General features: G+C 45.7%; 1 protein-coding gene across 1 annotated transcript in view; it reads left to right on the forward strand.

Moving 5' to 3' along the window:
* BSN (bassoon presynaptic cytomatrix protein) overlaps positions 1 to 23,064 on the forward strand; it is a 767,226-nt gene that overhangs the window by 701,313 nt on the left and 42,849 nt on the right. Inside the window, exons 6-7 of the mRNA XM_086939535.1 lie at positions 2,412 to 4,647; positions 5,044 to 5,957. Of these exons, the coding sequence (XP_086795661.1) occupies positions 2,412 to 4,647; positions 5,044 to 5,957 (3,150 nt within the window). The remainder of the gene's footprint in view (positions 1 to 2,411; positions 4,648 to 5,043; positions 5,958 to 23,064) is intronic.

The following is a 23,064-nucleotide window of genomic DNA, read 5'->3' on the forward strand; positions in this document are numbered from 1 at the left end:
CTCACAGAGTAATGATGACTCAAAACCTGTGATTGTGTTTCCCATGAACTAAAGAAATCTATTCCTTTTCTGTCACACTCTAAATTCGAATAATTACCCAAACTAACTACTTAAGTGTATCTAGAGTCCTGGTTTACGTTGCCAGTAGCATCACATCCTCTGAGACGGATGACTAAGGAGGGAAATTTCATCAACCCTTAATCAGTAGTTTGCTGGTAATCGTCCTCATGCATGATTCTACATAAGGCATTGATGTTGAAATTGCTGGCTATTGGTGGCCTTTATGGTTTTTTTGTTGTAGAGTGAGATTGTCCGATGATGACAGTTTGCATTTTTGATTTGGTGAGAAATCCCCAACAAATGAGTAAAGTGAGGATTAACCGGTAATGTAAACCTAATATAAAACATGCAGGACTTTTAGTTTGTAATATTCTTTTAAAGGAATGATAATATGCCTCCAAAGAAAGGAAAGGGGCAGGAAAGTATTCTGAATACCCAGAAATCGTACTATACACAATTTTTCAAATGTAAAAAATATAACATCTGATACAACGGCGTGTGTGGGTGAAGGATAGGCAGTAAGACACAGACAGCTATTAGAAATGTAGGAGTGCACAGCTGTAGAATGTCACGTGAAACTAGACAGGTACCTAAATCGGAATGCAAAAAAACCTGTCCAGTGGTTACACCCCAAAGTCTACCAAAATGGAGAATGATTATCAAAAAAGGGACAGCTCCTGCTGTTTATTTATCAGTTCCTGGAATAAATTCTCCAAATTCCAACGTCAATGTATTACTGGTTAATCATTTTTATTGGTTATGGGAACGCAGAGTCAAAAAAGTATAGCCGACAGGTGTTTTGCCCATCTGGCTATCCCTCCAACGGCTTTCTCAAGGCATATGTCTTAATGTATATTCTTCTTGGTCCTGTTAATCACATGAGAAAAGCGAGTGTCTCTACGGTCCGAAACGATTCTCCATAGTCGTCCGATTATAAAAGCAGAAGGCGCAAGTACATCCGACACTAGGTAGCAGGAAGTCACAACCGTAGAGACACTCGCTTCTCTCATGTGCCTTGAGAAAGCCCTTGGCGGGATAGCCAGATGGTGTGAAACATGTCGGCTGTTCATTTACTATAATTTTCTTTAATTCACGTTCCCATAACCAATAAAATGATGAATCACTAATACATTGATGTTGGAATTTGGAGAATTTATTCCAGGAACTACTGTATAAACGGCAGGACATGTCCTATTTTTGACAGTAATGCACAAACTACTGTTTTTTGACCAAGTAGGTTTTTTTCATGTAAGGCTGCAGGGGGGCAGTTTTCATAGTGGGAATCAGAAGGGAGGAGAACGTAGATAAATGTATATATTTATTAATTTGATTTCAGCTTGTATGAAGTTTTACAGGTAGCTGGTACCCCTCTCAGAGCATTTTGCATTGGGACCTGAAGTAAGTATGTAGGAGATTTATAATGGCTGAATCTAGCTATAAAGCAAATACATACACAATTTATAATGTGTACGTGTTGACCCTAGCTATAAAGCAAAGAACTACTGTACAAACAATAGTTAAATGGTAGTACTCTCCAGTGGGGTTAAGGGGGAGGGGAGGGCAATCCAGGAATTTATCCTGTACCAAGATGATGCTTGAAGGCATGATGCCCTAGTGATTCAGATGACTCAGGAGCAATTACGGGGTGAAGTCCGATGGTTTTCTGGAGGCCTTTGCAAGCAGGATGAGGTACAACTGGGTCAGTCTGAAAAAGCTCCAGTATATTGTTGACTAGATGATCAGTTGTGTCCAGACACATGTTCAATGAAGCCACATGGTAGGAGATAGAAAAATCATAATGCCTTGGTCAGACTTTCTTTAGGTTAATATCACACACATAGAGTCCAAACTGAGGTGGAAGTTTGCAAAATGGGTTATTCATAGGAACCCACTCTCACCTACCTTTGCTCCTTTTCACTGGCCTGATGGAATGAGATTCTGGTGCTTTATCTATTTAGGTATTTTATAAAGCACTACTTGTCACCTTGAAGCTTTTTTTAGAGAGCTCAGACATACAGAAAAGTCAAGCAGGAGTGCAGGTCACAATTAATTGAACTTTCTTTGGTTGTGAGGGCTATTCCCCAACCTGACATTATTTAGTTGCATCCCTTACAGCAAGACCTGTGTTGATTGATTGTCTAAACAGTGCTGTTATGAAAAGTTTATTTAGATGCAGGAAGTTTAGTTCTGTACTCCAGAATGTTCTGGAGTTAGCACCGCTATTTCCATATGTTGTAATCTTAAGGTGTCTGTGTATTTAAATTATTTCTTAAAAACAAATTTGTTTTACTATTTTAGTCTTATGATAATTTACATATCCTGTGTTAATATGTGTATATTATGTATTGCAGATTTCAGCGTTACAATCAAGTACACTGAATCGTAAAGTGAAACGAACTCTGCCGAGCCCCCCTCCAGAGGAAACACATCTTCCCATTACCAGCCAGGCACAGTCACAGTCACAGATGTATATGACTAGCTTATTGCAAAGGGGTACTGCAGCAAGTCAAGTTGTACAACTTCCAAAAGTAGGCCTTCTGAAAAGTATTGATCGAGACCTGAAGATCGTAGAGCAGGAGTCCACAAAGCTCCGGAAGCAGCAAGCAGAGCTTGATGAGGAAGAGAAAGAGATTGATGCAAAGTTGAAATACTTAGAGCTGGGAATTACACAAAGAAAGGAGTCTTTAGTCAAGGAAGTAGGAGGAAGGCAAGAGTTCTCCTACATGAGGGCCCTAGGAGAAAATAGGGATTATATGTCTGACAGTGAGCTGAACAATCTTCGTATTTCCTCTTATGAAACCAGCAATCTTCTTTCAAGACCTGGCACTACCCCACTTAGCCAGTTTTCAGATTTTTCAACCACACAACAGTACCCTACAACAACATCTTACACTCAGAGTTCTTACCAGCACCCAACAGGGCATGCTATCCTACATGGCTCATCTACATTTGAACATTCAAGAGTACAACAGCCCAATTATCCTGTTTCGAGCAATGGTATTTCTCAAAATGGTTTCCAGAATAGGCAGATGTCCAACTATTCTTCACAAGGCACGTACCAAACGCACACTATGAGCCAGACACCAGGCTACCAGACTGAACTTGGGCTTCAAAACCATGTTGGTTTTCGGCCACCAAACCAGTATCAGGGTCAGACAACTTATTCCAACCAATCTTCCTCACAGCCACCACAAAATTCCCTGTTCCCTGCTCAAGCAGATCCACAGAAGCCACGGCAGACAACTTTAGCAGATCTAGAGCAAAAAATTCCCACTAATTATGAAGTGATTGGAAATCCCATTGTAGTAATCTCTTCGGCGGCTCCTGATGTTGCATACAATAATACTACAGTCACCACTAGTTATGACCAATACAAGCACTCTGATGGAAGACCCTCTGAGAGAGTCAATACAATGGACGGTTCATCTTCAGCTAACTATGGCTCAGATTCTCTGTACACAAACCTAGAACAAAATATTCCTCGTAACTACGTTGTGATTGAAGATATTAGTGAGCTAACCAAAGAAAACTCCAACTCGAATGAGAATCAGAAGTATGACCCTCACATGCACCCACAATCACACATACAGCCACAGAACATAAATGGTCGCCACAATAAAGAAAGGAATGGCACCGTTGAAAATGATGGTTCAGGCAGGACGTGTTACTCAAGGGCTGAAGAAGAATCTGAGGAGGATGTTTATGATCACCACGGTTCTGACAATCGAGGGAAGAACAACTACCATAGAAACTCCGAAAACATTGGTAGGGTTTCAGGAACTTCTAGCAATTCATCCTACTATTATGGAGATAATGAATACAGGCCCCCCAGTCGCCCAGAAAAGCATGGGTCCAGCACTGGAGTTCAGAAGCATTCATCCAAAAACCTGGCCCCTGCTGTTATATCGTCCAAACGCAGCAAGCATCGCAAGCAAGGCATGGAGCAGAAGATTTCAAAATTTTCTCCTATCGAAGAAGCCAAGGATGTAGAATCTGATCTGGCTTCATACCCAGTAACTACTTCTGTTAGCAGTAGCAGCAATGTTGCAAGCAGAGGGAGAAAACTTCAGGATGAGATCACATATGGCCTAAAAAAGAATATCTATGTGCAGCAAAAATACTATGGTTTATCTGGAAGGGATATGATGGAGGAAGATGATAGGTCATACAACAGTGGAAGTAGATCCAGGTCTGCATCTGCTTATGGGGCAGATAAATCCTCAAGTCGTGAAGCAGTTAATAACAGAAGTAAGTCCTATGAGAGAGATAGTGCTGATAGATATCAGAAGGCAAACTCAAAACCGTCTTCCCTTAGTATGAATCAGAGTAGAGGCCGTGCCCCTATGCGAACCCAGGCTTCAGAAGAAGAAAGCCCTGTTAGTCCTTTGGGAAAGTCAGTAGGCATGTCTCGATCTTCGGGTGGACCATTGCCTCAAGCCAATGCCGATAGCTGCCCACCCTTCTGCTCCAGTCACTCATTACCCGATGTGCAAGAACATGTGAAAGAAGTGCCAAGGAATCACGCGTACAAGCCGGAAGAATGTTATCTAATGGATGATTCAAACTGTGTTGTTTCTGACAGTGAAGGTAAAGACTATCAGTGGTGATATCCCTTACAGCATGCTTACAATTATTATCCCAAAGTTAACATTTCAAACCTTCATTTATAAAGACAACATTGCAACTTGTGTTTGCATGTCTTGTGCCTTTTGCCATTGTATTTTTTTTATTCCAGTGGAGGTGTTTTGTGTTTTCATGGTACAGTGTTACTTTTCACTTGTGCACACTGTTCATTAATTGTAATCCTTTGTTTATTTTTGTTGGGGTGAAGGCACTTGAGTTGGGGCTGCGGTGCATCTGGAATTCATTTTTTGCATGTGATAAGTTGCTTGCATTTTTTTCATTTTGTTGCATGGCTTCAGTCTGAGGTGCACTCACTCATCAGGATCGAGAGATTGACTGTTATATTTTTGATTTCTGAAGCATATCATTTGGGTCAGGAGGAAACAGACTGGTTTGATAAACCAAGAGAAGCCCGTTCAGAACGATCAAGGTACTACAGTGGCCACTCCTCTACATCACAGAAGAAAACTCCGATTAAGCATACATATCATGATTACGATGAACCTCCGGATGAAGACTTGTGGCAACATGATGACTATTCTCAATCTCGCCACTCCTCTTCTAAAGAGCAAAGACATCACGGAGAGTCAGGAAGACATTATTCATCATCCTCCTCCTCACGGCACAGTAATGAAGAATCAGCTAGGAGGTCATCAAAGCAACACCCAAGAGAACAGAGTCGGCATGAATCCCGCCCACATTCGCAGCCATCTGCTCAGAAGAAGTCTCAGCAGCCAACCTATTCAAACTCTGACTACTCCCAGTCATCCCGCCAGTCATCAAGTTACCACCACACGCCAGACCCCCAAAAATCTCAAAGGCAGACCCCACCACCTCAGCAGCAAAAACCTGAGACCCAACAACAGACAAGACAGCAACAACAAGGTCCACAGCAGTCTCCAAGACAGCAGCAACCCCACCCACAACCTTCAAGGCAGCAGCAATCTGGGTCTACACAGCCAAATTCTCATCCTCAAGTCCCCCTTCAACAAGGTCCCCATCAACAGACGCCTAATACACAAGTTGCCACTCAACAGGGCCCCCATCAGCAACCTCCACAACAGCATGCAAATCAACAGCAAGGTACTCACCAACAACAACAATCCCGGCAGCAGCAGCAACCACCACCACTGCAGCATCCGCAGCAAGGAGCTGGAGGGCAACCGTCAACAAGAACACAGCAACAACAGCCTCCACAGCCTCCACAGCCTCAGCAAGCCGTCAAACAACAACCCATACAGCCACCATTGGCCGCCACTCACCAACCTGTAGCTGTAAGTACATCTTTAATAAAAAAAAATTCAATAATAATGTTAATAATCCATTTCCTTTAGACAAACCGTCAATCATGCATAGTCACTCCTTCATTTGTTAAGACTTCTTTGTTAAACTTTTCTGTCAGTTTATATTCTCTTCAGTTAGTTAAACTGTTAATTCACATGTAACATTATAATGGAACGATTTGCACTATTGTCACAGATTTAAAGATTGTCCTTTACAGGATTTAATCACCCTCACCTACCAAGGTGGCATTCTTCTGTATCGGGTCATGCTCCATGTTGAGTGGGGTGTACAGTACCAAATGGGCTTCATAAGAAGCTTGCTCATGGAGATCCTTCTATGTGCAATGATTGAAGGACCACAATTTCTTTGGAGTTACCCCTTAAGTTTGTTTGGAGTTTCTAATTTTTATAAATTCTTACCCACCCCAGAGGTGGTGTTATGGAGGCGCAACCAGGAGAAATATCCTCAGTTCTATTTGTTTTGTCTTCTTTCAATGTGTGTTGCATACTGCAGCACACATAGAGGAAAACACCTCTCGTGAATGTTTTTGAACAGGAAGGTGTCCCACCCCAGAGGTGGTGTTAGGGAGGCACAACAAGGAGAAATAGCCTTAGTTCTATTCGTTTTGTCCTCTTTCAATGTGTGTTGCATACTGCAGCACACATAGAGGAAAACACCTCTTGTGAATGTTTTTAGGCAGGAAGGTGTCCCTCCCTGCCCAAAAACAATCACCCCTACAACGCATCACCATGGCACAAGAGTCCTTGCGTTAGTGCATGGGAGCCCATTGTACACCAGTGCAGGGGAAAAGGACAGTAATGTGTTGTATCTCATAGATACTGAGCATTCTTGCCCTTTTCTTTCAACGCAAGGAGATTCCTTGCAGTGCTGCCCTGCACCAAAACCTCGTAAATGAGGCCCTGTATAGTTAGAACTTCTCTCCTATAAGCAGTCTGTCTAACTCAATCATTGGTTATGTAGTATGTAGACATTGCATAGCCCATTTGTTCAGTACCTGAAGCTGAGAGACCAAGTTATAGTGTCAATATTTTGATAGGCCAATACCTCCACTGCCTACCGGTATATACTGTGCGGCTGAGCTATATGGGGTTATTTCCATCACAAATCAGGATCCTCACTTCTCCCTCCAGTTTCCAAAGAAGGCATCAGGCACTACGTAGGGTTGTTTTGTAAGATGTATGTGAACTTAGGCAGGGAAAGACGAATGCTGTACCCAGCAGGGAGTGGCAACATCCTCCCACGTATTGCATCCGCCTGAAACTTTGTCATTATATTGTTCAGTTTACAGTTTTTAAAAAAAAGCATATTTTCCTTGGGTGTCTTGTATCCACATTACAAGAACCCAATTTGACTCATACTGACGGATGTATGACGTTACAACGCATGCTTTTACCACGCATGCCTTTACAACGCTGTTTTTACAACGCATGCCTTTACAACGCATACTGCTTTGGGGCGCTGGATAGTGAATAGTTTAATTTACAATTCCAACTCCAGTCCCCGTGGATAGTAGGGAAGGTGTTGGATTGTAAATTAAACCTATTCCCTATTCTAGAGCGCCCCCCAGCGCAATGCGTTGTAATGGTTTGCGTTGTAAAAGTTGCGTTGTAAAGGCACTGCGTGGTAAAAGTTGCGTTGTAAAGGATGTTTCCCCATACTGACACATCTCTAGATCAGTTGTGCTGTTTCCCAACTGTTAATTGCTTGTACAGTAGGTTTGGAACAGTTGGTCTTGGTATTTCCCATAGTAAATACAACTTCGCAATTGCCCAAGAATTGCATGCAGTGCCAGTGGGATGTTCACATACAAGAGGATGTTGTCCACATACAGTGAGAATCTGCCCCTGCCCCCTCCTGCTAACCCAGAGTCCAGCATCTCAATCATTGTGGCAAACAGGAGTGCAGAAAATAATATCCCTCAATCAATCAATCAGGGAATTGTGAAGCAAGTTATTCACCTGTGAGGGTCTCAAGGCACTGGGGTTGCAGCTCCGGGCCAGCTGAAGAGCCAGGTCTTGAGGTTCTTTCTGAAGGTGTGCAGAGTAGGGGAGCGTCTGATGTGGATCGGGAGCACGTTCCAGGAATCGTACCTCTTGCCAGCTGGAATGTTGGGGAAAGAGTACCATTAACTCTAAATGCTGCTATGGGTTTTGTATGAAGAAGTTTCACTCAGTCACAAAATTCAGGGCTGACCTGTGAGCATTCAAGTGCCTGAAAAAGGAACTGCCAATCATCCGAGCTAAAAACCTGTTTGGCTTTTAGAGACAGAAGCAATGGCTATCTTCCTGTACTTTGTGCAGCCAATAGTGGAGCCGATGTGTGTTCAGCCTTTTTTGAGCAGGAAGCCTGATTGTTCTAGATGTAATAGAGGGGTAGCTATGGTTAATACTCAAGTAGTGAATTCTCTGTCCAACATCTTAATTTCAATATCAAGAATTAAAATGGATAAGTAAGAGGTGCATTTTGACGCCGAATTTCCCTCTATGGTGTGAATATGATTATGGCATGGTGTAACCGGGTGCAGTTTTCCAACTCCCTCTCCCTCTTTAAATACGTGGCCCTTAAATTTTGTGCACTAGAGGTCCATTCAATCCTGGTGTTTTCCCAATTTGAAGCTGCAAGATCGCATATGTAACTCCCTCTAGAGTAATACATTTCCCACCAAAAATGTTTAGGGGCATTTACTAGCCACTTTGCTTCGGTCTCATGCAAAGTAAATTCAAAGTTAAACTTATGAAGCAAGGCAAGGCCACCTTGCATGGCTCTGAGTGGCTTCATACATCTCGAGTAATGCAACGCAGTGCAAATCGCTGCGTTGCATTACTCTGCTCCAGGGAGGCGTTTCCATGCGACATCCTTTGATTTGGATTTATTGCCAGATTTGCCAGAAACATATGCCTCCCCAAGTGAGGCGAAACGAGGAGAAATATGTTTATTTCTCCTAATTTTCTCCTCTTTCTACGTTTGCTGCATTCTGCAGCACACATGGAAAGAGGAAAATGCCTCCGCGGATGGTTTTTGTGCAGGAAGGTGCTCCTTCCTGTACAAAACAACCCCCTATGAAAAGAAGACACCCTTGCACTGTGGTGCATGGGTGCCTGCAGTGACATTAGGCCGCCAAAAGGGCGCCAGCACAGGGGAAAAGGCAGGAATGCACCATATTGACTTATGGCGCAAACCTGCCCTTTCACGCAATGCCACACATTGAGCATTGAGCTGCAAAGCGCTTTTATTTAGAATTGTTTGCCCGTTTTTAAAACTGTTTGTTTCATTTTTAAAAATATAATTTGCGCCGCTACATGTGCTTGTAAATTCACCAGGAGCACTGTCCTTTGAAAAACGCTGTACTCAGACAGCCAAACACACTAGAATTGCCCCAAACCCAGCCGACTAAGGTGCTGAGTGAGAGGCAGCATTCTTGGCAGACATATTGGGCGTAGTCACTGCCCCAGCGCTCTAGACTTCCCAGCCTCGTGTATAAAAGCATACGGTGATCCCTCCGCGCAGCGGACGCGATCAGCGGGCGCGCCGGAAGCGCGCCGAAGTCGAGCCAAAGTCCAGCCCGTCTGCGCCCGTCCGCGCTAAGGACGGGCTGGGGGCTGCTGTACCTGCTCAAAATGCCATCTGTACAGGTAACCAGAGATAAACTTCTGTCTCTTAATCACACCTCTAAACAATGCAACCATTTCTTAGAGGTTGCTAAATGGCAAGGACCTATTACATGTATGAAGTGTAAACTCACATTACAACCTTATGTTAAGACCTCCCCTAAAAGTATATATAAAACTATTACAGGTGGACTAATAAATGCAAGATCCATGTGCAAAAACGCCCTGCACATATATGACCTACTCGCAGAGAACAATCTGGATTGCCTTATGATCACAGAAACATGGTTAAGAGAATGGTCAAATCCTGATATTACCTGCGCACTACCACCTGGTTATAACATACAAAGACTCGACAGACCGATACATAGAGGAGGGGGAATTGCTATAATACACCGTGAGACACTCACATGCAGCATCTCCGAGTTACAGGATATTAAAGGTGCAGAAAGTTTAGCCTTCAATATACAGGCCCATGACTCCTTTATGTTCTCTGGAGCACTAATCTACCGCCCCCCAGGACCAATGGACAATTTTCTGAATAGCATGGGGGAGGTAATTACTGCTTTGACGCTTAAAGCAGCTAATTTCACACTACTGGGAGACATAAACATTCACCTTGATAATATGACAGACCCAAATGCACAATGCTTTAAAGATATCATGCAGGTGCTTGGACTTAAGATTCTCACAAAAGATCCCACACATATAGCTGGCCATACCTTAGACTGTGTCTGCTCTAACCTTGAGACTCTCAAGGTATCTACCCCTTTGCCTCAGACGTGGACTGACCATAGCTTTATACCATTTCACCTTACAACAAGGGAAGCCAACAGAACCCAACCAAATGGACCCAGACCTCAGAAACCAACTCCCTGTTGGACAAAAATAATCGAACATCCGGATCTACCCATATGGGTTAAAGAAAACAAACCTTTGACCACTGAGAATGTGTTTTCGGATAATCTCAACTATGAAAAATGGATGAGAAAAATAGGGGAGAAAATAACCTCGGGAGGAGCAACCAAATCAAAACCTAAACAACGGAAAGTCTCTGCCCCCTGGTATACTAAAGACCTTAAAGAGACACTACGCGCAGTACGCAAGCTAGAACGTACATGGCGTAAATATTATAAAAAAGAGGACCAAGACAAGTATAAAACAGCCAGACGAAAATATCATGCTCAAATCAAACAAAATAAAATAAACTATTTCACTAACAAAATAGATACATCTCAGAATAACCAAAAAGAGATCTTTCATGTGGTAAAGAGTTTCCGAGATCCAGGGTTTTTGTCACAGGAAATACCTCCATCACAGAGTTTCTGCAATGAAATCGCAGATTATTTTGAACAAAAAATAGTTAACATCATAAAACACTTTCCTGAAGTGATTGAAAACACCGACAATCCAGCTGTAGAAACCAGCCCAGATAAAATTAGATGGAATTCTTTTACTACAATTGATCTGCATGAGACATCCCATACTATGTCAAAAATTAAATCAGGATCACCACTGGATCCCTGCCCTCCGGCACTAGTCCATGAAATCAAAAATGAGGTCAACCCCATGATTAATTCCATCATAAACGCCTCACTCCAGTCGGGGGAAATCCCCAGCACATGGAAGACGGCGATAGTAAAACCCCTACAAAAAAAAACACTACACGATCCATCCGTCTTAACTAATCTGAGACCCATCTCACAACTCCCCGCGTTATGTAAATGTGCCGAAACCCTGGTAAATAAACAACTCTCATCATTTCTGGAAACAAACAATATATTACACCCAAACCAGGCAGGTTTCAGAGCCAATCACTCTACAGAAACAGCACTCCTGTCAACAACAGAAACCATTAGAGCGGCTCTTGACCAGGGGAAGAAGGCAGTCCTGATTCTCCTGGATTTATCTGCAGCATTCGACACGGTGTCCCACACCATATTACTACATCGCCTAGCTGAGGCAGGCATTGGGGGCACCGTGTTGAAATGGTTCACAAATTTTCTGCTCCACAGAAAACAAATAACCAAATTGGGACACTTCTACTCAGAGGAGAAGGAGGTTAGGTCAGGGGTGCCCCAGGGCTCTAGCTTGAGCCCAACCTTGTTCAATCTGTACATGGCACCCCTGATCAACCTAATTGCCACGCATAATGTAACCAAGGTTGCATATGCAGACGATACCCAATTGGTCCTGGTCTTAGATGAAGATACAGGAAAGGCTGAACAGATACTGAAAGACTGCCTAACTGCGACTTTTGGATGGATGCACAATAACCATCTAAAGTGCAACTCTGCGAAAACAGAGATCCTGCCCTTCGGGAAAAATAACATCTTTTCCCCTCTTACATGCTGGCCATCAGACGCAGAAGCCCCTCCCAATACCATCAGTGCCACACGCAACTTAGGTATAAAATTTGACGATATGCTGTCCTTTAAACAGCAATCCAAAGAAGTGGCCGGTATCTGTTTCAACATAATCAAGGGCCTCAGAATTTTTTTTGACTACCTCCCACTGGCCGCCCGCCGTACGGTTGCAATCGCTCTCATAACATCGAGAATCGATTACTGCAACAGTTGTACGCAGGAGCAGCTAAATCCACCCTGCACAAACTGCAAATGATTCAAAATGCGGCGGCCCAGCTTGTCTTAAGATGGCCTAGGAGATCATCCGCATCAGCTGCTCTGAATGCGTTGCACTGGCTCCCCATCCAAAAACGGATACTATTCAAAGTCCTTCTGATCACATACAGAGGCTTTCATAAATGCGGACCCAAATATCTGTCAACCAAATTCCACAGATACCTCCCAAATAGGGAACTTAGATCAGCCACTGCTAATCTAATGACCATACCCAAGTTTCGACTGACCACCAAGGGTGGCAAATCCCTAGCAGTCCTAGGCGCCAAGGCCTGGAATGCCCTTCCAGCTAAACTTAGAGCATCACCATCAGAAAAAATCTATAAAAAACTTCTAAAAACATGGATTTACGGATTATCTGATGCAAAATGTAAGACTCTAATCTAAGGACATCTACAGCTCAGCTACCATCCCCAAATATTTCATCTTTGCAGTGAAATCAGCAGCGCCAAGATGCTCCATGGAGTGTATGTGCGCTATACAAAAACTAACAAACATCAAAGGTGACTTGCTGCGCTGCGCTGCACTGCATGACCTGGCCATAAATACGGCCCTTAACTTTTCTGTTTGTCTCAATATTGCAAGACCGCCTAGAAATGCTTCCACCTCGAATTGTTACTTAACTCTCCAGGATCTTTATACAATTTTAAAAGGTTAGCGTAATCTCCCCATCCTTAAAAGACTCCTTTCAATAGCTGTTTTTTGCTACTCACCCATCTCTTCCTGTCATCTGTCCTACTGGGCCAAGTCAGAAATCTCCTTACTTTGTTACCCACTTCATAAAGTTTCTTGGGAAAACTAATGTATGTTGTGGTACAGGTTAGCTGCCTAACTCATCTCAGCCCTCCGCTCCACCTCAAGCAGCTGCTTCTCTATTGTATTTGTTGGTTTTCCCTGGTTTTTTTCTTTCCCATCTCAATATAGTTGAGCACTATGTGGTGAGTCTTTTTTCCATCTCACCAGGCACCTGATATTTCCAGGTATGTAGGATGCAGGATTTGAGAGGATTTACTGGGGATAATTGCAAAAGTCCTATACAGGCATGTCTGACATCTTTCCAGGCCAGGCAACACTTACTAGCAAGACAGGTTTTTGGCAGACCGATGTATAGACCATAACAGTATTCAATTCTGTACATGATCATGGCCCAGATTATGTTCTTTATGTCGGCTTCTCATAGGAAATGTTTAATAACCCAAATGATTCTGAGCTGGAGGCCGGCACCTTTATCGTCCAAGGTGAGTTTTGAGACTTGGATAATGCCTAGGTACTTATTAGAAGAAATTAAATAGTGTGATGTACATTCCAGTCACTTGGCAATTCACAGATTTGTATGGCTAAGAGGGAACAAGGAACTTGGGGGCATATATACAAGCCCTTATCTCCACCACAACGTCACTTTTTTGGACATTGTGGTGGCGATAGGTGCTTCGCTTTATTTACAAGGCAGAGTTAAGCCACTTTGGTCTTTCTGCTCCATGCCACCCGTTACCCAAAGACCATCTCTCTGAGGTCCACAACGGCACCTGCATCTGTGTGGGTTTCACCAAGGAAGTGGTGTCAGACGAGATACCAACTTCATGTTCACATACATGAAGGCTATGTGGAAGTAATGTGGGGTAACCAACACATTCTGTACATCTTACCACCCTCAGTCATACAGACTTGTTGAGAGGTTTAACAAGACCCTTAAAGTCATGATTATGAGGCTATCAGAGCCCATGTGGTGGAAGTGGCACATTCTTGTGCCCTGTCTTCTTAGTGTCTTTAGGTATGTACCACAGAAAGCGGTAGGTTACAGCCCCTTTGAGCGCCTCTGTGGTCACCCTATCAGGGTATCTCTCAGTTTGGTGACATGTGGGTGGGAGTGAGCGCTCAGGAAACCCCCTTAGGATGAGAATAGCTACATGCTAGCCCTCTTAACCAAATGCAGACATTCAGGGAGAAGGCTTCGGGTAGCTTTAAAGCTAGCCAGAAGGTGACGAAACTTCAGCCTGGTCAGAATGTGAGGGTAATGGAGCCAGTTGACCCAAGGGCTCTCCAAGGCCCTTTGAGGTGACTGAGCAAAATGGGGAGGCCACCTACCTCTCTTCTGAAATTCTGAAGGGCACCAGACTTGGCTTTTCGACAGCTTCCGGCCCACACCAGCGCTTGGATACCCTCCAGAGTGACTAGTCACACTATAGAAATCCCCTGATTGATTGATAGATCGAGGGATAAGCGAAGCTCTCAATATAATCCTCCAACATGAGGGATTACCTGTTCTAGAAAGATCTCCCCATTTCAATAATCCCCTTGCATGAAAGCGTATCTGGGCACTAGGAGGCCAATTAGGATGGCGGACACCCCCGAGGTGGAGGGACCGTCCGCAGGGGCAGCAGCGTTCCCTCCCTCGGAATTAGGATGTGACCGCCACCCTGGCGGTCACATCTTGTATACTTAACATTGCGGCGGGTGCTACTTGACGCAGCACCCGCCGCGAGGTTAAATATGCATGTTTACCCTTTGCATGCACAAAGCGGCAGGCACCGCTTTGTGCCTGCCGCTTTGTGCCTTTGCATTCAGGGGGTACCCTCCTGCATACAAAGGCAGGGGGGTACCCCCCATGTGCAACCCCCACACCCCCACCCCCTTCACCCTCGGGGCTCGCAATGGTCCCCTAATGAAAAGACTGTATGCCTTTTCGTGGCGGCATTGCCGCCGCAGAAAGGCATGTCCCAAAGCAAATCTTAATATGGCTGGCGGTGTCTGATAGACACGCCACCATATTAGAGCTTTTCCGCCGCGGCGGAAAAGCGGCGGACGGTCTTCCCGTCCGCCGATGACCCCCAGCCATCCTAATCTGGCGGGGGGGTCTTTACAATCACCGCAGCGGTGAATCCGCATCCTCCGGGCCGGCGGTGGCTTCAGCCGGCCCGGAGGATGCGGATTCACCGCAATCATAATCGGCCCCTAGGTTTGTGAATAACTCGGAGTAGAGGATGATAGTGCAATGGCAGGTGATGTGAGTAAAGATAGTCCAATCCCACCTTTTTACTCAGTTTATCCCATGCTCTGATCAAACATACTGCTTTTGAAACATTTTGAGTGATCTACTTGATGGGCCCCTGAGGAAGGAAGGAGGAGGAAGTAAAGTGCACCTGAGAACAGAGATAGTAGAACTCCTGTTCCGGCGCTTCAAACCCGCCCATATGAAATGGCAGCATAAGGTCTCCCAAACAACACTGGGCTGCCTCCCAGCCAAAGCCAGTCTAATTAATTACGATTTAAGGGCAAGGAAAAGAGATTTGTTGAGTGGCAGGGTTATAATCGGGAATAAATACATTATCCTAGGTAGGATCATCATTTTCATAAGGCCCACTCAACCAGCCACAGAAAGAGGAAGATAAACCCAGCAAGTTATTCTCTCTGTGATGTGTTCGATGGCAACAACATAATTTTCCCTAATCACAACCTCTAAATCAATGTGCACCCATATTCTCAGGTATTTAAGGGAAATGTCACACCACCTTAAGGGGAATTCAGACACGAAGCACGGGATATTAGGCGTGAGAGTCAGGATCTGGGATTTTCCCCAATTAATAGTATATTCTGAGAGGAGTCCACATATAAGACACTCCCACATAATCACATTGAGACTCAATTGTGGATCTCCAATATAAAGGGCCATGTCGTCTGCATACAGTCAAATTAGTATAGACCAATTTGTATATTAAAGGGCATACTGAGCAAAATTTTTCCAGGGTCTACCAGCCAGTGATTCAATGGGCAGTGCAAAAAAGATGGGCGAAAGGAAGGCAGCCTTGCCTCATTCCCTAAGAAATTGCCAAGGGATCGAAGTAGGCATTCTTAATGCTCACCCTAACTGTGGGGACGTATATAAATCAAGCTCAGAAAGTACTGCATTATTCCAATTCTACCCAATATAGTGAAAAGATAGTCCAATTCAAGGAAGTCGAATGTGTTTGAGGCATCCAAGAATATTGATGCAGCATTTAAGCCTGGATCTATGTCCTGTAAGAGGGCAAATAGAGTACATAGATTGTGAGATGTTGAGTGGCCCAAGATGAATCCAGACTGGTCTGGTTTCAAACAGGGGCGGCTCCTCCGCTATGGTGAAGGTGCATCGTCTCCCGCACCTCCCACACCCTCTCCGCCCTCCTCCCCCCCACCAGCACCCTCTAAATCATGAAAAATAAACTGATAATAAAAATGGGGTTAAAACCCATTTTATTATCGTTTTTATTTCCTTTGCCGAGTCTCGGGCGGGGCCACAGTGACGACAGGTATTGAGGGGAGTGGTATGTGCACTCCCTTCACTACACATGACGGTTTGGCTTGCCGTTTCAGGCTGGTCAAACCATCATGCGCAGTGAAAGTTCTCGAGTTAGAGAGAACAGGCACATACTCCCAGTGTGTCCTGGTGCTCAAATTGAGGGCGCTCAGGCCAATTTTGATGCTGCTCCCATGCAAGAGAGGCTTCAGGATTGCCCGCGGGGCCTGCTGGGAGCCTGTGCCCTTGGAAGAAGAGAGGAGAAGTCGAGCTGGATGTAATGGAGGGCAGCAGGGAAGTTTGTTTTTAAATTTTTCACATTGATCACTCTTATCCCCCTTTCCACCACCCCCGCATCCTCGCTTGCCCCCACCAGCCTCTTTTCCGTGACAGAAGCTGCACCTGGTTTCGCAAGATCAGTGAGCAATAATGTTGGTGTATTAGCCTCAGTCTTAGCTAAAATTTTAGCATTACAATTTAAGAGCAACAGGGGTCAGTAGTAAAGGCATCTATGCGCCGGTTTATCGGGTTTCAGTACAGTAACAATTACTGCCTCTCGCAGGGAAGGGTGCTGAATCCCCCTTTCCTGCGCCCCCTTAAATACCCCAAACAGTTTATTTGGCCAGAATACCAATGTAACATTTATAGAATTCGGCTGGAATCCATCCAAACCAGGTGCCTTCCCTATGAGAAGTTCCCAAATCACCATAGTGAAGTGTTGAACTAGGACGAGGTGACGCAAATCATTTAGACATCTCAAGGCCATATCTGCAGTGCAGATAGTCACTGATCTGCATCAAGTGCTTCATTCCTGTGGCAATATAGAGATCTGAAACGCCGAAAACACAGATAGGACCTGTATAACATCCTGCCAAATCTTTTCCTCGGTGTCCCCAATGTATTTGGCAGCCCTGGGCTGTCCATTACAGCCACCAACTATTTGCAGGGCTGCTCCACCTCACCGTATGCTCCTGCTCTGATATATTTATACTGATATTTGCACTCTCTAGTTGTTACCTCACTGTACTCAGTGCAGAATCGCACCAGAGTAACTGCATTCTCTGCATGAGACAGAGTGGGCTCTGTTGCTGTAATCTCTGCCTCTAGTCATGCAAAATGAATACGAAGAGTCTGGAGCACATCTTTAAGTTTTACCATACACTTGCCATGGATAATGAACTTGAAGGTCTCCCACTCAGTAACCCTAGAGTTGCCAGTGCCTTTGTTAAGTTAAAAAAATCCAGAATCTCCGTGCAAAGCTCATCTCCGAAGACCAGTAATGCCTTGGGGATCAACTGCCAGACAAAACGTGACTGGGGTGTCCCAGGGACTGTCAGATTCATGAGAACAGGAGCATGGTCGGAAAGAGTATGAACCAGATGCGAGCCCTCTCACACTCTAGGCAGCATATCCTTAGTCAGCAGCCAATATTCTTGTCAGGCCACCCTTCTATACTCATGAGTAGTAAGTGTCTTCTGCAGTATGTGGAAACTGGTGCTCCCGAACATGAAACAGATCATGATCTTGCATTATTGCCTATAAATGGTTAGCAGCGCCTGATCTGACACTAGATGTCACACAAGATCTATCCAAGTGGGGATGTAAACTGCATTTGAAGTCCACCCCATATTAAAGCTGTGGCTCAAGAGAGAGAGCCCTACCCCATAGGATAGCAAAAAGATCTGGATTGTCAACATTTGGTTCGTAGCAATTCACAATGGTGAGTTGTGTCCGTCCCAACGTCCCCCATAGAATTGCGTACCAGCCCTTGGTGTCCCGTCCATCATAAAAGTAGTACCCCGCCTTATTAGTATAGCCACACCACTGCCTAGAATGAGTAGAATATGACAGAAAGATTACCAGCACATTTCAGGGTGCTATAAATCTAAGGCGTGAGATGGTTCTCGTATAGGAGTGTAATATCCCCCTTATACCTATCAAGATAGGGGGGAAACGGTCTAATATTCCAGGAATTATTGGGGCCCCTAACACTCCAGGTGAAGCACTGACATACATCATCATTCTGTGTTCCTGACCCATTGGAGATACTGGTAACAGTGACAGTGCTGTCAACAACCCCATCTTGGGACGAATACTGCAGCCCATGTATTCTGTAATGCAAGCAGAAAATATGCTTCCATTTGTTGAGCACCAGTCATCAACTTGGGAACATCCCCTCTCAAACTCCAACTCTGATGGCCAAATCCCATTAAGAATACAACCCTGCCCCCTAAACAGACCCCATCAAACCATCCTGCCCCCTAAACAGACCCCATCAAACCGAGTGAAAAAAGTGGGCAAGAAAAAAACAAAACATTATGGGCCTAACCCTCAGGGACCGCCAAGAGAGACAGTAAACCATCCCCAACCAGATGCTGAGGGTGTCTGCATCAACTTATGCATGTACCATGGTGTAAAAACTGCAGCCAGTGTGCAAGACCTATCCATTCACGTTGTAGAGTACAAGAGTGCTATGTAAGTGAGCTCCAAGAGATGAAAATAGAAGCACGCAGTTAGTGGTCCGATTGTCCAAGTCTCAGCTAGTAGATGGTTAGCTGCAGACCAACTGCAAAGTAATGCATGCCAAGGGGCACACTTTTCACTTATGCACTGTTGGAAAATTACCCTCTCTGAAAGGTCACCCCAAACTTTTTGCCTATCTCCTCCTCTTTTTCTGATGTCATTTTTGTTGGCTTCAGGACTCTTAGCACTTTACCCCTGCTAACCAGTGCTGAAGTGCATGTGCTCTTGCTTCTAAACATGGTGACATATGCTCATACCCATTGGCATATTTAATGTACTTACAAATCCCTAGTAAATTGCACTACATGTGCCCAAGGCCTGTAAATTAAATGCTACTAGTGGGCCTGCAGCACTGATTATGACACCCACCTTTAGTAGCCCCATAACCATGTCTCAGGCTTGACACTGCAGAGCCTGTGTGTGCAGTTTTAAATGGCCACCTCGACCTGGTAAGGTAAACCTTTTGCCAGGCCTAAACCTTCCCTTTTTAGGTCTCGCTGGTACTGCATCCGAAGGATGCGTCCAGCTGGAGACGTATAGCCGCCCGTCTGGGGGAATTAGGGACAAGAGGGTGTTACGAGCTTTTCTGCCGGGTTTGGGTGCGCGAACGCGCAGTTTCCGTCCTGCGCCGCGCCGTGCACATCCCTCCGATGTCTTGAAGTTGGCACACATGCGCACGCATATACACACACAGACAGACAGACAGACACTCGCTCACCCCCCCCCCCCACAGTCATCGGCTTCTTTTAAACACACACACGCATACACACAGACTCCAAGACACATACACACACGCACGCTCACACACATACAGAGCCCCTCGCCGCCGCACGCGCACACACACATGCCCCCCGCCCTCGTAGCTCAGCAACAAGGCGAAGCCCCACTCACCGGCTTCCTTGGTGCGGCGGCTCTCCTCTCATCGGCAGCTGCAGGGCTCCTCTATGCCGGTTACCACGGGCTCTCCCTCACTCCTGGGAGCCTCGTGGAAGACGCCGGCAGCAGGACTCTTCCTCCCTCCTTCTCAGGGCGAGTGCACCGGGGCGCAGGGTAGGCTCCTGCCTGCTCCGGTGCTCAAAACAGCCGCAGCTCTTCCGTGGGAGGCGGGGTAGGCTCCCGCCCTCCTACTTCCAGTTTCCGGTTGTCCCGCCCGGCCTGCCTGACTTCCTGGTCGCAGGCCGGCGGCGATGTTCGGTTTGTACCGGGCTGCGGCGGTGATGCGGGGGGGGGGGACACGAGGGGTAGGCTCCCTCCAGAATTTAATTATAAAGCGAGGTGACACTCGCTACAAGTGGAAATACGCCGTAATTTGGGGCAAATGCCAGGTGGGCACCGGCTTGGAGCACCACGCGCTTCAACGGCAAACATCATCCGCGGCTGCGGTGCCGCGCGCTTTAGAGATGTCCCTTGCGCAATAGCTGGGCTCCGGGGGTGTGTCACATGACATCCTGATCCTGCTGGCTCCGAAAGCGGGAATTTATTCTTCAGGAACTTAAGGCGCCAAGGCGGCCGCAAATTATGGGGCAGTGGGGCTTTTGCTCGCACGTTATGGCCCGGCCACACACTGCTCAGTGCTGTAGGCCATTATAATCAGGCCGCCGCAGCATTCATTCTTCAGTTAGAATTTCCGAGCCGGCAGAGGGAATAAGTGCAGTGGACGGGTTAATGGAGAGCCATGACTGACCGGCGTCACTGTCGGTTTACAGCGCCGGCTGCCAGGACTCCGTGAGGACAGCAGCAGCAGCCTGGACAGAAGTCTGCCGTAGGGGTAGCTCACTTGTGGCATGAGCACCCAGCAGTCCCATTGCAGTGCGAGTCACCGACGTGCCAATCACGCTTCTGGGTGAAAACCACAGTCCTGCCAAGTGTCACGCATCAGGCGTGACTCTAGCGCATTTCAGTGTGGTGCTCCGCATCACCTCATTGAAATGCATTGTCACGCATAATGGCAATCTGAGGTATACGTTTACTGATGGCTGCATATGTGAGTGTGGCACAGCCTGTGGTCTCTGCCTGCGCCAGCGTGCAGCGCTGCTTCCGTGGTTTTGAGGCAGTGATTCCCAGCTAGCTATGCCCTGCCAGTCCCAGGCTCTCTGCTACAAAGTATCACCTGCGGCGCCGCACTGTGCGCTTTAGAGTCAGCCTGCCTCGTCCCGTCCTCGGTTCAATAGCTGGGGTATGTCACATGACATCCTGGGCCTGCAGGTGCCGAGAGCGGGAGTTTATTCCTCAGAAATTTAAGGCAGCCTCAAAAAATGATGGGGCAACTGCGCTGTTGCTCGCACGTGAAGGCCCGGCCACACTCTGCAGTAGGCCATTATAATCAAGGGCTCCGCAGCATTCCTTCTTTAGTTACAATGTCCGAGCCGGCACTGAGGGTATAAGTGCAGTGGACGGGTTAATGAAGAGCCATGACTGACCGGCGTGCCAGGACTCCGTGAGGACCGCAGCAGCCTGGACTGAAGTCTAAGGGTAGGGGTAGCTCACTTGTGGCATGAGCACCCAGCAGCCCACTTGTGTGCTAGTCACCGACGTGCCAATCCCGCTTCCAAGTGAAAATCACCACTGTAAGTAGACAGTTATTTACGCCACTTGCCACCCTCTTTGTCCGTGTTAATCACCAGTGTCACACTGGCCCCAGATAGACAGAATGACGCAGGGCGTTTGTTTTTCTTTGCAGCGCAGCCATCAGCAGACTTAACTTTCTGTGCCGTCTGATCCGACCCTTACAGTGTTGTGGGGAGGATGGTGGACAGGGTGTTGGCATGCCTTCCTAAACCCCCACAGATTACTTAACTCAGATTGTTGTAAAAAAAAAAAAAACGCTTCGCAGCGCTTGCCCTCCGATCACACATTGTTTCAGGAACGGGGCACAGTGTTTGTCCATTCTCCCGAGCCTTTTTCGGGCTGCAGACCGGACAAGAGATTACGTACCTTGACCTGCCCAACAGGACAGCCCCAGTCGAGGCTTGTGACATGTGTACTGTTGAACCTGTGAGACAACTCAATCCAGCGTGAGGATGTTGCCAGCCATCAGCAACAATTTGGATGAGAGCAGATATAAATGTGCAGCGAGCTCACTGGCAGATGGCAGCTCAGTTTTTCAGAGATCGAAAAAATGCTGTCATTAATTTAGGTAATGCATACAAATTGCAAAACTGAAATACCAAACTTGTGTAACATTTTTTTTACAACAAAATGTATTTCTAATTTACAAAACAAAAGGGTATATACAGGCCGACACACAGATAAAACAGCTGGTTTTTGGTATAGATTACCAGCTTAATTTTATTAAATGCTACTAAAAAATATTACAGGAAGGAATGGTATGGTAGGAAAGAGTGCAGGGCAACTTTACAAATCACATCAGGTGTGAGTGGTGTATTTAATCAAGTTACTACATTGCACTTACTAAAAAAAAGATTTTCACTTTGTACCATACATTTTCTTAAACCACTGCTCCTTATGAAGTATCACTTAAGGTGTCGCACAGGAGATGTGAAAATCACTTATACCTGACTGGAAAACATAGAAATGTTACTTATGTGTACTAAAAACTTGGCAGCTATGTTTGGGCCGCGCCAGTGATGGTTGGATGACAGTTGGTCAGTGGTGACGGAGATAGTGTCACTCATAGTCTTTGAAATGTCACTCATAATTACACTGAAATTATGAAAATGTCACACACAACAGTCTGAAACCTTGGCAGCTATGCACTAGACAGGCTTGCCTACTGTCCCCTCTGCTTTTCACCATGGTTTTGGAACCGCTTGCATGTGTCATCCGAGTGCATCCGTACATAACTGTCTTTTGTGTGGGTGACAATGATGACCTCGATGAGCGTATTTCTTTGTATGCCGATGACATACTGTTGTAAGTCACAAACCCCGAAACAACGCTCCCTAATATTAAGGCGAGCTGCGCGGAATATGGCGCACACGCAGTGTACAGAATTAATTGGGAAAAGTCATGTATTTATCCCGCATGGCGGAATGTCGAATATGCTGTCTACCCAAGCCAATTACAGGTAGCA

This window comes from Lissotriton vulgaris, chromosome 9, assembly GCF_964263255.1.
Source record: "Lissotriton vulgaris chromosome 9, aLisVul1.2, whole genome shotgun sequence".
Classification (NCBI taxonomy): Eukaryota; Metazoa; Chordata; class Amphibia; order Caudata; family Salamandridae; genus Lissotriton; species Lissotriton vulgaris.